The following is an 18264-nucleotide window of genomic DNA, read 5'->3' as shown; positions in this document are numbered from 1 at the left end:
ATGGGTCGTGGTGGTTGGTGTCATATAAAGTGAGGCCACCTAAAAACCAAATAGATTTCAAGTATTAGGTTATGACATTTTTCTAATTTATTTTTACTGTTTCTCTGCCAAAGAATGTTCCTATTTGCTGCCTATAAAATTCAAAATCGAACAAAAACTTCTAATTGGTCAGCATTGCATATTTTATTAAGGATGTGATGTTTGATGCAGAAATATTTAAATATTGCTGAACATAATATATTCCTTTTCACACTAAGCTAATGGATAAAATGTATTTTCATAATATTTTTTAATTATTCATCTTATTTGTGCTTTCATTTCATTTTTAAGGTAAACCTTACCAATCATTGTGGTTTCATGGGTGGATTACAAAAAAATAAGAGCACTGGACTATCAACTCCATATTTTGCTACCTCGACTGTAGAAGTAATGTTTCATGTATCTACAAGAATGCCTTCTGATACAGATGATTCTCTAACTAAAAAGGTAAATTTGCAATAAAAATATGTTTATTTTTCTCCGAGCTTCAGTTTTAGTTTACAGGCACCATATTTTTTTAATTGAATATCTAGTACATTATCCAATTTCATAATTGATATTTATTGGTGGTGCCTTGTTTCTATTGTAATATACTTCTAAAATTGTAGATTTTCAGCTGTTTTTTTTGCTGTTGCTAGTCTTAGACTTCACAAAAAATTTATTTGCAAAAAATGAATTATTTTCATTATTACTTTTTGGGTATTAATATACTGCATCTGCAACATTAACATGGTCCTAAGTTCATTGCTACTTGTTCCTACACTTCACCCTGAAAATTTTAACTTCTAGTTTAGTTCCTATTGGAAAGAAAGTTAGTTCCTGGATTTTGAAATGTTTGAAAATATTTACAGATCAATTACTTAGTTCATTGTACTTTCATTGCTGCATTTCTTCTATCAACGTAAGAATCTGACCAAGCATAATGCTTTTGGGTGGCACCAATGAAGCTCCATTTAGAATGCTGTGAACATTTTTTTAAATTTGAAATATTTAAAATTGTTAACACACTTACCATGAGTAACAGAACACCACAATCACAATTAGCCACACACAAATCTCTCCAAGGCTATATAGAATGTTGCTTGGATAGAATAGATACACGATCATTAATAACCATTTACTGCCATCACAGTCCCATCCATCTTCCACCCAACCACCACCATTTGCCTCTTCTTGACCTGTCATGCATAAAGCAATTTGTACAAAACATTGCACTGTTTGACCATTCATTGAGAAAACTTGTATGCTGATGTTCAGTAATCTAACACGATTTGATGTGTGGTGGTGCATCTTCATTTCTTTTTTTGCTGGTTGACAGCCGCAGATGAAAAGTTTTTGCTGGATATTTTTGATAGGCATGTTTACCAGATTGTGCTTAAATGTTTTATGTTTTATGTTCTAAGTGTTTTTTTTTCAGTCACACAGTAGAGAAATCTTCATATAATATTCAGTCACAACTCAGACTTAAAATATTAGATTAGATTATGAGAACACTCAGTCCTCTTTTATTGTCATTTAGAAATGCATACATGCATTAAGAAATGATACAATGTTCCTCCAGAGTGATATCACAGAAAAACAGGACAAACCAAAGACTAACACTGACAGAACCACATAATTATAACATATAGTTGCAGCAGTGCAAAGCAATACCATAATTTGATAAAGAACAGACCATGGGCACGGTAAGAAAAAATCTCAAGTCCCAATCGACTCCCGAGTCCCCGATAGCAGGCGGCAAAAAGGAGAAACTCCCTGCCATAAACCTCCGGGCATCAACAACTGCCGATGCATTGGCAGCACCCGACCACAGCCGACTCTGAGCCCGTACGAAAACTTCGAGCCTCCGACCAGCCCCTCCGATACAGCCTCCTGAGCGCCTTCTACTTCGCCCCAGCTGCCAAAACCAGCAAAGCCAAGGATTCGGGGCCTTCTGCTCCAGAGATTCTGGTCACCACACAGTAGCAGGGGCAGCGAAGCGGGCATTTCAGAAGTTTCTCCAGATGTTCCTCCGTACTCTCACGTCTGTCTCTATCAAATCAGAATTGTGCACAGTACCCTACTTGACAGATTACAGATATCATTCACCGGAGAGGACGCGCGCGCTGCGTCGCGCCACCATCTTCTCCTCCTCCTGCTTGTTATTGCAGTGTGATTCCGAGTGGAATGGAGAAAATAATAGCTGCTTTTTGCACCTGACTTCAAAGTCAGAAACAGGTTTATTATCACTGACTTGCACCATGTCATGACACTGTTTTTCAGTTTTGGGGCAGCCGTACAGTGCAGGACATAAATTGCTACAAGTTACAATAAAAAATAAACAGTGCAAAAGAGGAATAGCAAGATGGTGTTCATGTTTCTGAATGGTCCATGAGCACAGAGGGCAAGAAGCTGTTCCTAAAACATTGAGTGTGTGTCCTCAGGCTCGTGTACTACCTCTTTGATGGTGGTAATGAAAAGACGTGTCCATGTTGAGGGCCCTTAATGACGGATGTCACATTCTTGAGGCATCGCCGTTTGAAGATGTCCTCAATGTCTGGGAGGCTTGTGCCTATTATGGAGTAAGCTGAGTCTACAACTCTGCAGCCTCTCTTTTGATCTTGTGCATTGGAGCCTGCAAACCAGAGCAGCACACACACAATGCTGGAGGAACTCAGCAGGTCTGGCAGCACCTCTGGAGAAGAATAAGCAGTCAGTATTTTGGGCCAAGACTCCTCATCCAGACTAGAAAGCAGGAGTGAAGAAGGTGCAGTTGGGGAGGGGTGCGGGCGGTGGTGAAGGAGTACAAGTTGGTAAGTGATAAGTGAGGAGGAAGCTGTTTGAATGAGGATGAAGTGAGAAGTTGGGGGTTTCCTGCTGTGGGACTCTTCATAACTGAGTGCCGGTGAGATATCAACCATCTAAACTTCTGTACTCCTTTCTCCTATTCGAACCTCACGCTCTCTGAAAGGACTGCCCTCCACTCTTACCACACCAAACCCACCCTCTCCATCAAAACCACAGACAACAGAATGCTGTTATAGACTGGTAGACTGATCTCTATCTTGCTGAGGCTAGACAGCAACTCTCAGACACTTCCTCTTAAATACCCCTTGAAAGGGACCCCACTGTGAAGCATCAGGCCATTATTTCTCACACAATCACCAGCCCATCAATTCTGGAGCTCTCCCATCCACTGTCACCAACCTAGTAGTTCCCTTACCCTGCACTGTACATTTCTACCTCCTGCACAAAATCCACAAAACTGACTGTCAAGAAGACCCATTGTTTCTGCCTACTCCTACCCAAATGAACTTTTGTCTGCATACCTCGACTCTAATTTGTCCCCTATGGTTCAGTCCCTTCCCACGTACATTTGTGACACTTCACATGGTCTCAATCTTTTAAATCACTATCAGTTCCCTGGTCAGTTTGAGGAGATTTGATAACTCATTAAGTAAGTGACTTACTAAATCTCCCAACACACATCAAAGTTACTGGTGAACGCAGCAGGCCAGGCAGCATTTCTAGGAAGAGGTACAGTCGGCGTTTCGGGCCGAGACCCTTCGTCAGGACGAACTGAAGGAAGAGCTAGTAAGTGATTTGAGAGGGGGAGGGGGAGATCCAAAATGATAAGGAGAAGACAGGAGGGGGAGGGATGGAGCCAAGAGCTGGACAGGTGATTGGCAAAAGGGATATGAGAGGATCATGGGACAGGAGGCCCAGGGAGAAGGAAAAGGGGGAGGGGGGGAAACCCAGAGGATGGGCAAGGGGTATAGTCAGAGGGACAGAGGAAGAAAAAGGAGAGAGGGAGAGAGAAAGAATGTGTGTATATAGATAAATAACGGATGGGGTATGAGGGGGCGGTGGGGCATAGCGGAAGATAGAGAAGTCAGTGTTCATGCCATCAGGTTGGAGGCTACCCAGACGGAATATAAGGTGTTGTTCCTCCAACCTGAATGTGGCTTCACCTTTACAGTAGAGGAGGCCGTGGATAGATATATCAGAATGGGAATGGGACGTGGAATTAAAATGTGTGGCCACTGGGAGATCCTGCTTTCTCTGGCGGACAGAGGCCCTGAATGGTGGTAAGGGAGGAAGTGTAAGGGCATGTGTAGCACTTGTTCCGCTTACAAGGATAAGTACCAGGAGGGAGATCAGTGGGGAGGGATGGGGGGGGACGAATGGACACGGGGGTCATGTAGGAAGCGATCCCTGCAGAAAGGGCCCCAGACAGTCCTTTCAGGTGAGGCAACACTTCACCTGTGAGTCGGCTGGGGTGATTATACTGCATCCGGTGCTTCCGATGCGGCCTTCTATATATTGGCGAGACCCAACACAGACTGGAAGATCGTTTTGCTGAACACCTATGCTCTGTCCACCAGAGAAAGCAGGATCTCCCAGTGGCCACACATTTTAATTCCACATCCCATTCCCATTCTGATATGTCTACCCACGGCCTCCTCTACTGTAAAGATGAAGCCACACTAAGGTTGGAGGAACAACACCTTATATTCCGTCTGGGTAGCCTCCAACCTGATGGCATGAACATTGGCTTCCCTAACTTCTGCTAATGCCCCACCTCCCCCTCATACCCCATCCGTTGTTTATAAACACACATTCTTTTTCTCTCTCTCTCTCTCCTTTTTCTCCCTCTGTCCCTCTGACTATACCCCTTGCCCATCCTCTGGCTTTTCTTCCCCCCTCCCCCTTTTCCTTCTCCCTGGGCCTCCTGTCCCATGATCCTCTCATATCCCTTTTGCCAGTCACCTGTCCAGCTCTTGGCTCCATCCCTCCCCCTCCTGTCTTCTCCTATCATTTTGGATCTCCCCTCCCCCTCCCACTTTCAAATCTCTTACTAGCTCTTCCTTCAGTTAGTCCTGACGAAGGGTCTCAGCCCGAAACGTCGACTGTACCTCTTCCAAGAGATGCTGCCTGGCCTGCTGCATTCACCAGCAACTTTGATGTGTGTTGCTTGAATTTCCAGCATTGCAGAATTCCTCGTGTTTACGTATTAAATCTCTCAAACTCCTAATGAAGTATAGCGGCTGGCGTGCCTTCTTCATGATTGGATCAATATGTTGGGTTCAGGAATAATCCTCTGACATGTTGATTGCCAGGTAATTGAAGCTGCTCACTGTTTCCAACGTTGAGGACTGGGGTGTTTCCTCCCAACTTCCCCTTCCGGAAGTCCGCAATCAATTCCTTGGTGTAGCTGACATTGAGTGCAAGATTGTTGTTCTGACACCACTCATCCAGCCGATTGAGTGCTCCAGTACACCACCTCCTCGCCATCTGAGATTCTTCTAACGACTGTGATGTCATCAGTGAATTTACAGATGAGAATTGAGCTGTGCCTAGCCATACAGTCATGAGTGTAGAGAAAGTATAGGAATGAGCTAAGCACATATCCTTAGGTGCGCCTGTGTTGATTGTCAGCGTGGACACGTCTATAGTGTTAGAAACCTCTTCAAGGGGTGGTTGCCTGTGATACTTGCCTTCACTCCCTTTAACTGCACTGCACTGTAACTGAGAAAAGCCAAGTACCCAACATATTGTTAGTTCTTGTATTAAAACACAAAAAAAAACAGTTAAAATCAATATAAAGAATGTTTTAATTAAAGAACATTTTCCATGTATTTTCATTTGTGGCCAAGCATCATATTCACCTCCTTCTCTGATATAGTGCAGAAAAAAAAGAATGACTGCCCATGTTAAGACGAAAGTATTGATATTTGTATTATAATCTATAAATTTCTTATCTTTGTTTCATGTTTTGTTTTGAGTAGTTGAGGCATCTAGGGAACGATGAAGTACATATAGTTTGGTCAGAACATACAAGAGACTACAGAAGAGGAATCATTCCAACAGAATTTGGTGATGTCCTTATTGTTATATATCCAATGAAAAACTACATGTTCAGTATCCATGTCATGAAGAAACCTGAGGTAAGAAAGTCCACTATATATTAAATGCTTTCTTAGAACTGAATTAATACTGTGGCATTTGCACACCTTAACAATGCAGCTGGAACATTTTTGAGCTATTTATTTTCCTCCATAGCACTGGTGTTATGAAGCCAGAAGTACAGTATATTTCATGTGGATCTCAGAAATAAAAACATTTATCTGCAGGGAATTTACAAAAGAGAACTAAGAAAAATTTACAGCTTTCCCAAAATTTCCAAGACCAAATTATGAATGATTTCACTTCTCAAAGATTCAGCCTTCATTCCACAGCAGACAAACTTGCTTATATCATTCAGAGTTGCTCAGGTAGTTTGTTCCTTTTTTTGTAAGCAATATTTTGTCATGACGTGAATGTGATAGGTGTAGAATGACCAAACAGAGGCCCCATCTTTCTTTCTCCATTCCCCCCCACCACCAATGATCTGAAAACAGGTGCATGTATGTATATAAAAAGAGAATGTTTTGAAAGAACAGTATGCATCATCTTATTGGATGGCAGCAAAGACATGAACAGCTGTGTGGCCTAATCTCTTTCTTGTCCTTTAACATGGCCCTGAAACTATGACTATGGTTTGACTATGACTGTGGGAAAAAAAGGTCTAATTTAGGTTCCCCCACATACTTCTTGTCTCAAGAAACAAATATGATTTATTTCTGATTGTTAATAATTGGTTCATGTCTTTTTTGTAGTTTTAAAAGTTAAGGACAAAATTATGGTTCCTCACTACTTTATTAAGGTTCTTTTGACATGTTCAAAACATTACATGTAAATGAGCCCACTGCAGTGGTATTATGTTCACTCATACTTTCAAACAAGTAGAACAGATTTATCTGAAAGCAGACTTTATTATTTGTCAGCATTGTGTACCATCATCAATATCATGCAATCATTTGAATTGCTGCTTAAAGTATGCAGCATAATGGTTGAGTAATTTTACAAGCAGCCAAAGATCTGGACCATTGATCCAAGAATGTGATTCAAATCCAACATGGTAGCAGAAACTAGGAATTTTAAAATACTCGCCTCGTTGCAAGTTTGCTCATACCCTTCAAAGAGGAAAATCAACCAATCTTAAGAGTATGACGTATACATTACTCAATTATTTTGATAGGGATAGGGAAGGCAGTAAGGGATAGACAATGAATGCCATCCAGCATTGCCATTTACAGTCTATCCACATCTTCTGAATGAAAATTCTCATTTGTAAAAGATCTTATCTACCTGATTGATTTGCTGTCTCCATACCAGGAAATTCAATTTCTTTGAGGCAGAGACCATGTAATAAGCTGTGTCATGGCAGAAGCACTCTGCCAATCTCCAGACCAAACCTGCCTGCAAGTCTTTCTGATTAGTTCAGGCAGTACTGTATTCTCCAATTCTCGTATGCCCATCAGTTTTCTATCCATTATGATAGTGCTTTCTTTTGTACCAAGAAGTTGATGGATCTTGGGCAAGAATTATCTTGATATTTCTCCTTGATGAAACGTTCACCGTATTATATTTGGGTGTAAAATGCAATCACAGTACATATTATACCTCTTCTCAGCTTTATTTGTTTCTTTAACTGCAACACATTCTATATCTGTCTATCTGAAAACTCAGGCTACGTCCACACTAGACTGGATAAATCCGTAATCGAAGCTTTTTCTCTTCGTTTTGACCCTCCATCCACACTGAAACGGTGTTTTCCTCCCCAGAAAACGGAGATTTTCTAAAATACCCTCCAGAGTGTGTAAATTTGAAAATGCCGATTGGGCAGAGTACTGTGGACGGGGTAACCAGAGATTTCTAAAAACGCTGTCATGACGTGCCGGAACAGATGGTGGCAGCGCGGCATTTCATTGTCTTCTTGAACGCAACCCCCCACACAACCTAACAATTTCAGAACCGACGGCCACGAGGCTGAAGCCAGAAGTTAGAAATGTACTCACCAAATACCTTTACCCATAACTTACTGACTAAATAAGTATACTCACTGTTTTCTGTCCTTGCTTGTATGAAGGTGATTTACCTACTTATCTGACAATAGATGAGTAACAGCCTAATGTAACATTGTATGGAAATAGAAGACACCACTGATGCAGACATGTTTTATACATTTAACAAGGTGCTTTATTAATGCAACAGAGTTAGTCAGTTTTTCAATGTTCGTCGTCAGCCGGGTCATACTGTCCGTGAACTCCCTGTCAGTTGCCTCCATACGCTCCAGTATTTGTTTTTTTTTAGTTTTAAGTCCTCCTGCGCAAGAACCAACAGCTGTCTGTCATTTGGCAATTTTCTTTCAAGTTTTTTCTAGTCTGTAACTGCACAAACACGCACTTTCACAGCGAGATTCGACACCAAACATGGCGCCTGTTTTCTGTAGGTGTGTCCTGCGCATGCCCAGTAGGAGGAGATTCGCCCAAATACCCGTTTTAATGTGGACGGAGGTATTTTCAAAAAATGGTGTGGACACCTATCGTTTTTACGCGAAACCAGTGTTTTCAAAATTATCCGGTCTAGTGTGGACGTAGCCTCAGTAAGAAGAGACATTGAGATGCTAATCACACCTTTCTTTGACAATTCTTCAGTAATGGCTATGATGTCATTCTTGCATTGTCTATGCTGTTCTTAGTTTATTCTCTTTATTTCCTTGCGTTAGCTATCAGGATCATTTACTTAATCAACTTGCACATTCTGTATTTGTTTCTTCTGAAGCTGGGACCATCTGCCCCTTCCCTCCCATCAAGTTGATTTAAAATATCCCTGGTGATACCAGCACACTTCCTTGTGAGAATATTAAGTTCTGGTCCTGCTGATATCCAATTCTACCTTCCACAAAAATCTAAAACTGACACTTCCACACTATCTTTGTGGTTGTGGATTCTATTGCAATATCCTATTTCTGTACCCACTGGAGTGTGACATAGTAATTCCAACATTATCATCGTTAAGGCCCTGTTTAATCAGTGCCTCAGTTCCATGTCATGGGAGGGGGAGGTGGAGATCTGAAATGATAGAAGACAGGAGGGGGAGGAATGAAGCTAAGAGCTGGAAAGTTGATTGGCAAAAGGGATACAGAGCTGGAGAAGGGGGAGGATCGTGGGACGGAAGGCCTAGAGAGAAAGAAAGGGGGAGACTCTCACTTTCAAATCTCTTACTATCACTTCAAGATCTCGACCCAAAATGTCGATTGTACTTCTTCCTATAGATGCTGCCTGGTTTGCTGCGTTCCTCCAGCATTTTGTGTGTGTTGTAAAATAACTTACTGACTTTTGAACTCAGTACCTCGACTAATAAAGGCAAGCGTGCCATATACCTTCTCAACTACCCTATCAACCAGGGTAGCCACTTCTCAGGGAGCTATAAACTTGGACCCCAAGATCCCTCTGCTCATCAACACTGTCTTGTCCTTAACAGTGTACTGCCTCTTTACATTTGAATTTACATTTATACATGTTGGGGAATAAGGAAGAACATCTATTTCAGTAATTAACACTCCCAACCTATTCCCATAGAAGAGGCCAAGTGAAAGATCTGGATCTGAAATAAATGCAGTTTCATTTTTATTATTTGCTTTAAATTATATTTCTTTCCATTTGAAAAAGTCATTTTAAACCAGATATTTTTGTACAACTTATGATAATACAGAATAAGTCAACTTCTAAAACTGGACAAAATGATCATCTTTCAACAGGTACCGTTTTTTGGCCCACTTTTTGATGGAGCAATTGTGGATGGAAAAGTCTTACCATGTCTAGTACGAGCTACGGCAATCAATGCAAGTCGAGCATTGAAATCGCTAATTCCTCTATATCAAAATTTGTATCCTTTTTTTTAAATACTTCGTACCTTAAGGCTGGCCTTTTGTAGTTATAAAAATCCTGTTAAATGGGATAGACAGAGTTACGCATATTACTTCAGTTTTATGCATCTGCTGTGTCTCAAAAGGAGAATATACTCACCAAGCAAATCGGTTTACCTGGTCAAAGGTAAAACTGGAATTTCATGTACTTAGAGCAGTGAAAACTATTCTGTTAAATCAATATTCAAACAAGAATAGATTAGGGTCCGTCATATCCGATGATAACAGTTTTGAAACCAATGTGAGAGAGTTTTCAAAGTGGAAAAGCCATAACACTGGGGAAGTTCCACTTAAAGCAAGAGAACTCATGACTTGAAAATCTGTAAAATGTGTTTTAAAAACATTAAACACTCAACAGCTCAAGGAGAAAGAGAATCAGAATTAAATTTTCAGTTCATCTCAAGCAACCTGACTTGCTGCCGTTCCAGCTGTTTGATTATAACATGTAATTGTTGTTTATTCAGAGAAGTTAGTTAAAATAAGTCAGTCTTTTTAAAAGTGCAGAAAATCTATTTCTGATTGTGGGCTTAGTATTACTCGTGTTGTTTTACAGACCTTGTATTCATTGTTGCATCTGAATACCTCAGTTTGAACAGTAGATAATTATTTTGTAGTACAAAAATAAAACAGTTGGAATACGTAGAGGCTAAATCTAAAACAGATCTTCAGTTTCAGAAGCAAGGGAAAGTTTTTCACTTTCAAAGTTCAAAGTAAATCTATTATCAAAGTTTGTATTTGTTACCATTTACTATCTTGAGATTCATTTTCATGCCAGTATTTACAGAAAAAAATAAATACAATAAAATTTAGGAAAAACTATACATAAACAGACAAAGACTGACAAATAACCAATGTGCAAAAGGCAACAAACTGCAAGCAAAAGTAATACTGAGAACATGAGTTTTAAGTGAGCCGTGGAATCAGTTCAGAGTAGCGGTGAGTGAAGTTATCCATGCTGCTTCAGGAGTTTAACGGTTGTAGGGTAATAACTATCCTGAACTTGGTGGTGTGGACCTTGGGCTTCTGTACTTCCTGCCTGGTAGTAGTGAGAAGAGGACATGACATGGATGATGGGCATTTTCAATGGATGCTGCTTTCTTGTGGCAGTGCTCCATGTAATTATACTCAATGATGGGAAGGGCTTTATCTGTGATGGACAGAGCTGTAGCCATCACTTGCTGCAGCCTTTTTATTGACATCAAGTGAGGAGCCACAGATAAACTCTTCCATTGAGGTCACCAACTGCCTTGGCAGTTAGTGTCTTTTACTGATAACTGCTCTCAGCTTCAAATTGGTTGGATTTAGTTTATGCAGACAGTAAAATTGGTAACTAGGCTGTTTATAGAACTCAGCTAGTTATCTCTCATTGTTGATATGCTGGGAGGAAAATCAGAACTCCTCAATCAAAACATTAACTACTAAAGCAATCAGTGAGCCGAGGAGCATCAGTGGAGGCAAAAGGATGGTTAATGTTTCCTATCAAGGCACTGCATCAGGACTGTCAGCTTAGAGGGATAGTTGCCATATTGTATAGAAGTGAGATGATTGATGGAACCAGATGAGGTGGAGAATGGGGGTGGTGTGATGGACTGGGAGGGGGAGGAGGAGGGATGCAGCAACAAAGGCTTGGTGACTGGTGGAAACATAATCACCTACCAAACTCTGTCTTACCCCGCACTCTCACTTCTATATACAGTTGGCCCTCCTTATTCACAAGGGATTGATTCAGTGACCCTTCGCGGATACGAAAAAACGCTGATGCTCAAATCCCTTATTCAGCCTGTCTCAATGTGGTGGACCTTAGGATCCAGCAGAACCCCGGACCTTATTTAACCTGTCTCAGTGCGGTGGACATTAGGACCCGGCGGCGGAGCTCTGAATCTGCAGTGTTTCTGTTCACGTAAATAATTATGATCACGGTTGAAAATAAAGTGGAAATAATAAAGTGATCAGAAAGAGGTGAAATGCCATTGGTCGTTGGAAAAGCGTTAGGCTACAGTCGGTCAATGATCAGAACAATTTTAAAGGATAAAATGAGAAAGGCCCTGACCGATTAAAGCTACAATTATTACTAAGCAACACAGTGGTTAAATTATTGGGGTTTGGGGTTTTTGATCCTCCACATCAACCCGGCACGGACGAAGAACGTGCTCGGGAGCACTCTGTCACTGGATCGAACTTGGAAACTTGCGTTCCCGAGCCCGGCGCTAAAACATACATTTCTTAAGTACTTTATATGCATAGAAAGGTAAAATGTATACTATATACTAAGACAAATGTTTGACTAACTGACGCTAAATAATAACAGATGTACCTGTTCCCACTTACTTAATAAGAGAACTTCTGGGTTTTTTTCGATCCCGATCCACGATAACCTACGCACATCCTCCCGTATACTTTAAATCATCTCTAGATTACCTAATATAATGTAAATGCTATGCAAAATAGTTGTTATACTGCATTGTTCAGGGAAAAATGACAAGAAAAAAAAAGTCTGTACATGCTTGAACAGCAAATGCTGGAAGAGCACTTCCGGGTTTTCTCAATTTGCGGTTGGTTGAATTCGCGCATGCGGAACTCGCGGATAAGGAGCGCCGACTGTACTGGCTATTTTCTATGTAAACTCTCAGTCCTGATGCAGCGTCTCAACCTGAAAAGTCAGCCAACCCTTCTCCTTCATGGATGCTGCTGACCTGCTGAATTTTAAAAACAGTGTATTTTTTGCCCTACATTCCAGCAATGGAGTCTGTTGTGTTTCCACCATTCCTTAGATTTGTTTAGTTTCACTTGTATTTAAAAACTTTATCAAATAGGCTACGAGCTTTAAAAGGTGAAATCAGTAATTATATTGGGTACCATATAGTCAAAGAGCCATTACCAACTTTTGACTGAACACAAAGTGAACAAAAAGTCACCATCAACACGATAGGTTGAAGAACACATGCCTGTGCTGCATGAATACTTGGAGAACTTCTTACAATCCAGATATATTTCTTGCTAATCTAAGGAATATTCTACTTATTTCTAACTTTTTTAATATTTGGAAAAAATACCTTCAGGCCTAATGCTCCTCTTTGCAACTATACACCACATATTAGACCATAAGACATAGGAGCAGAATTAAGCCTTTCAGTCCATTAAGTTTGCTCCGCCATTCAATCATGGCTGGTGTATGCTTCCCCTCGACCCTATTCTCATACTTTATCTTAGGTTCTTTCAAACTAATACTTTGCTTAACTTCATTGTGAATCATGAATGGATCGCTTTTTCTGTAGCTTTTCTCTTGAGAATATTTTTTAAATTTCTTATTGTCAAAGCTGTGAGAGAGCAAAATGGGTGAAAGTCACTTGACGTCTCGGATTTATTTTTCCCTAGTGTGAAGGCAAGACTTCCCAATTACTTGTTGTGCTTTAGTTTGATTAGAAACGGTTCAAAATTAATATGACTTATTTAGATTTCACATCTTAATTTTTGTTTATCTGAAAGAGCAAAGCAAATAAATAGGATTAATTGCATTGACTTGCTGGTCAGCTCCAAGAATAGTCATCACACTTTTTCAACATTATCTATCCATTTACATGTAATTTACTTTGTCTTATTTACTGTGTGCTGTGATAATTTTATTCATGGGTGCTGGTATTTTTTAGCTGACAGATATCACATTCGGCCAGAATAAAGCACAGATTGCATTTTACTGGAAAAGCTGGTGGGCAGCCTACGTATATAAATTTAATAATATGAAGGAATTGCTGTATTTTTTTACATTTTGCATTTGAAAGACAAAAATGTGAAATTCTTTGGAACCAGCAAAATATTTGTAGTATCTTTGAATAAATTTCCCTAACACTGACAATTTAATGATTTTTTTTTTATCCTAGCTATGTTCAGCAGCATTTCTTAGTGAAAATAATATTACTTTAACAATGTTTCTATTTGTACAGTTATGCTAGAAGCTAGCATTAATATACTTGAAACTTTTGGTTCATATCGTTGATTGACGTATTTTGTGTGGCTAGATCTTCCTGACAATTAGAATAATAGTAATCCAGTACAAATGATGTCTAGCTCTGATAGTTCTGAAGCTTCTGTTTTGGTCTCATTGCAGTAATAATTTGGTCATTTAAGTGTTTTGATTGCTCTGTCCTGAAGAAAGCACTAATGAAGCTTGTTCTCCCATTTGAGCTGTTTAATTGATTGATCATGTGATTAGAGTTGTGTTGAATTACTGGATGAAGAAAAATACTGCTCGGAATTAGAACAGAATATATCTTGGAAAAGTATCTGACAATTTTTGAATTTATTTGTGATATGTTATGGATATTACATTTAATATTTAATACATGAATTGTTCTGAAATATAAATAATATGACAAATTTGGAGGGCATCTGGGAATGTTGTACCTTCCCACATAAGCATTCAGATGATGATATTTAAATGAAAAATTAGAAACTGCTAAAATCTCATAATAAACTTTATATTCTCTAGGTGAGAGCTGCAAAGAAAAACCTAGGAATTATAGACTGTTAAGCTTAGCATCTTTGGTAGCCAAGTTACTGGAGAGGATTCTAAGGGATAAAATGTACAATCATCTGAAAAAGCAGATTGTTTAGGGAAGTCCACACAACTTTGCCTGAGAGGTCATGAGCTTGATTCAGTTTTTGGTAAACAAGAAGGTCAGCGAGAGCAGGATGGTAGATGTGGTCAATAAGGCATTTTAAAAGTTTTCACGTGGCAAGTCGCCCTGGAAGATTAGAATGTATAGGATCCGGGAGAGCTAGCTCATTGGTATTCTTCCTACCTTCCTACCTATGTTTGTGACACTTCTTACGCTCTTAAACTTTTCGATGATTTTAAGTTCCCTGGCCCCCACCGCTTTATTTTCACCATGGATGTCCAGTCCCTATATACTTCCATCCCCCATCAGGAAGGTCTCAAAGCTCTCCGCTTCTTTTTGGATTCCAGACCTAATCAGTTCCCCTCTACCACCACTCTGCTCCGTCTAGCGGAATTAGTCCTTACTCTTAATAATTTCTCCTTTGGCTCCTCCCACTTCCTCCAAACTAAAGGTGTAGCTATGGTCACCCATATGGGTCCTAGCTATGCCTGCCTTTTTGTTGGCTTTGTGGAACAATCTATGTTCCGTGCCTATTCTGGTATCTGTCCCCCACTTTTCCTTCGCTACATCGACGACTGCATTGGCGCTGCTTCCTGCACGCATGCAGAACTCGTTGACCTTATTAACTTTGCCTCCAACTTTCATCCTGCCCTCAAGTTTACCTGGTCCATTTCCGACACCTCCCTCCCCTTTCTAGATCTTTCTGTCTCTGACTCTGGAGACAGCTTATCCACTGATGTCTACTATAAGCCTACTGACTGACTGTACCTCTTCCTAGAGATGCTGCCTGGCCTGCTGTGAAGCAATGAGTAACAGTGGAAAGTTGCTTCTCAGATTGGAGACTCATAATTAATGGTGTGCATCGGGTAGGCGCTGGGTCGTTATTGCTTGTCATCCGTCTCAACAATTTGGATGAGTATGTGGAAGGCATGATGACGCTGAAAGACAATGGAGAGGATTATCAAAAATTTTAGGGGGGATCTTGATCCACTGGTTAAGTGGGCTGAGAAATGACAAGTGTTTTTTTTGTTCAGAAAAGTGTAAGTGTTGCATTTCATAGCCAGTAAAATCCATTCCATGGTGCATAAACAAAATTATAATTGGTTTTTGAAGTTGTTTATTTACATTGCATCACATTATGCTTCAGAAATATAATCTAATTGTTAATCCACTGGAGAAGTTACTTTCTTACAAAATACAATCACTATTTCTATCACAGGTGTCCCCTGCTTTTCAAACGTTCGCTTTACGAAACCTCACCGTTACGAAAGACCTACATTAGTTCCCTGTTTTCGCTAACAGAAGGTATTCTCACTGTTACGAAAAAAAGCAGCGCGTGCCCTGAGCAGCCGTTTGCAAGATGAGTTCTATAGTATTGGAAAAGCATGAAAGAGCTCATTAGGGTGTTACACTTGGCGTAAAACTAGACATAATGAAGCGTTTCGATCATGGTGAACGAAGTAAGGACAAAGTGAGTTTGGCTTGTGGAAGTTGACGAAGATGAGGTTGTAGAGGTTTTGCATCTCATGACCAAGAACTGATAGATGAAGAGCTGATGCAATTAGAAGAGGAAAGGATAACGATCGAAACCGAATGCAGTAGCGAAAGTTAAGTTGTCCTGGAACTGAATGTGAAGCAACTGCGTGAGATTTTCGCTGCAATGATAAAGTACAACTTTAATTTTGGAAGGGTACATTGGTTTAGGGCATATTTGCAAGATGGTTTACAAACAACTGTATGATAGAAAAATGCGTGAGGCTCAGCAGTCAAGCATACAGTACTGTCGTTTTTCAAGCCTTCCACATGAGCCACAGCAGACGGCGAACTTCGACCTTCGACATCAAGGCGGGCAGTCATAGGAGAAGATGAGCTGCCTGCCCTAATGGAAACAGACGATGATGAGAAGACATCCCAGTGTCCCACCACCCCAACCCCCAGGCCGTGGACAGATACCGATTCGCGGAGCCGGGCGGCACCTAATTAATTATCATGTTTATTTCGGCTTTTTTCTTAAAGATGTGCTGTGTGCCTCCCGGCTATCACTGTACCCCTGCATGCTTCGCAGATCGGTATCAGTCAGCAGCCTGGAGGGTGGGACCACTGCACCAGCCAGACTCCGACGACTCAGTCTGACACACCATCATCAGTGTGCTCGGCAAGCTGTCTTCTGGATTCCCGTAAGTGATACTACACTGTACATATATTATTTCTACTTTATATAGGCTGTGTATTTTTATGTGTTATTTGGTATGATTTGACAGCTTCATAGCTTAAAGGTTACTGGAGAGAGTGTTTTTGCTAACAGCGCTTGCGTGAGATTTTCGCTACAGAGAACAGTGCCGGCAATGATTGTAGAAAAGTATTTCTACTTTATATAGGCTGTGTATTTATCATGTCATTCCTGCTTTTACTATATGTTACTGTTATTTTAGGTTTTATGTGTTATTTGGCATGATTTGGTAGATTATTTTTGGGTCTGCGAACGCTCACAAAATTTTCCCATATAAATAAATGGTAATTGCTTCTTCGCTTTACGACATTCCGGCTTACAAACCGTTTCATAGAAACACTCTACCTTCAGATGGCGGGGAAAACCTGTATTGATAAAAGGTCATTTAGTGTATATTATTTCTGAGGGAAAAGAAACAAATTCTGTGAAATAAATTAACCTGTTAAATCACTCCCTATCATCAGCAAAGTATTAGAATCTGTGAAGCAGAATTTCCCATTAACCTCCTCGCTAATCCCTAATTTAGGCTTTACTAGGACTACACAGCTTGAGACTTGATTTCGGACAGACTGCCCTTGACGTCAAGACAATTTTTGGCTGTGTTTGGCGACAATGAGAATAAAAGTGAAGTCAGTGGGCATCGAGGGGAAAATTATCCAATAGTTCAATTCAAAACGTCATTTCAAGTTAAATTTGAAGCACTTTTCCTAATGTTCAGTGGAGTGGAATAACCTTCTCAAGTATCTACCATTAATTTCATGCAGGTCACCACTGAACAGAAACTCCAGTGGACCAGCCTCAAAAACCATAAGCAGGGAAAAGACTGTGTATCCTCCGGAGAGTAATTTAAAACTAGACATATCAAAGCCTTTCCATCGTGTGATACACAAATCAGAAATATAATGGAATGCTCTCCTGTGTCCAAGTGGGTATGCTTCAATAGCTTGACAATATCCAGGGCAAATCTTCCCATTTCGTTGTTATCCCATCCACCGCTGGCATGCAGTGGTTGCCATATACAAAGTGCACTGCAGTTACTTATCAACAATCTTGAGATTTCTCTCACAAAAGAAGGACCTCAATGTTCTTTTGTCGTTGTTGAGTCTGAATCCTGGAACTCCATCATTAACAGAATTGTGACCATACTCTCACCAGTGGCTGCAGTGATTCACCAACGCCTCTTGATGGAGGTGAAGGATGAGTAATAAATGCTGGTTTACCATTAACACTCAGGTTTGAAAAATGAATTTTAAAGTATTGTATGTACTGAAGGAATTCACTTATCCTGCACTGCTCGTTTCTACCTCCTACTCCAGATCCACAAACCTGACTCTCCGGGTAGGACCATTGTGAACACCCCTTTGTTCAGTCCCTTCACACCTACATCCAACCTGATCCCCTCATTTTCGCCATAAATGTCCAGACTCTATATGCTTCTTTCTCAATAAAAGAACCAACCAGTTCTCCACCGCCAGCCTGCTCCATCTGGCAGAACTGGTCGTCACCTTCATCAATTTTTCATTTGGCTCCTCTCACTTTCTCCAGACTGGAGGGGAAGCCATGGGCATCCACATAGGCCTTAACCA

General features: G+C 40.5%; 1 protein-coding gene across 9 annotated transcripts in view; it reads left to right on the top strand.

Annotated features, from left to right (window-relative positions):
* Positions 1–18264, top strand: part of ralgapa1 (Ral GTPase activating protein catalytic subunit alpha 1) — a 220530-nt gene that overhangs the window by 161865 nt on the left and 40401 nt on the right. For all 9 annotated transcript variants that reach the window (XM_063049877.1, XM_063049870.1, XM_063049896.1 and 6 more), the window contains 3 exons: positions 331–486; positions 5808–5966; positions 9665–9792. In XM_063049877.1, coding sequence (XP_062905947.1) covers positions 331–486; positions 5808–5966; positions 9665–9792 — 443 coding nt within the window. The remainder of the gene's footprint in view (positions 1–330; positions 487–5807; positions 5967–9664; positions 9793–18264) is intronic.

The sequence above is a fragment of the Mobula hypostoma genome, chromosome 1, assembly GCF_963921235.1.
Source record: "Mobula hypostoma chromosome 1, sMobHyp1.1, whole genome shotgun sequence".
In the NCBI taxonomy this organism is placed as follows: Eukaryota; Metazoa; Chordata; class Chondrichthyes; order Myliobatiformes; family Myliobatidae; genus Mobula; species Mobula hypostoma.
This window is presented reverse-complemented; position numbering and strand designations above follow the sequence as displayed.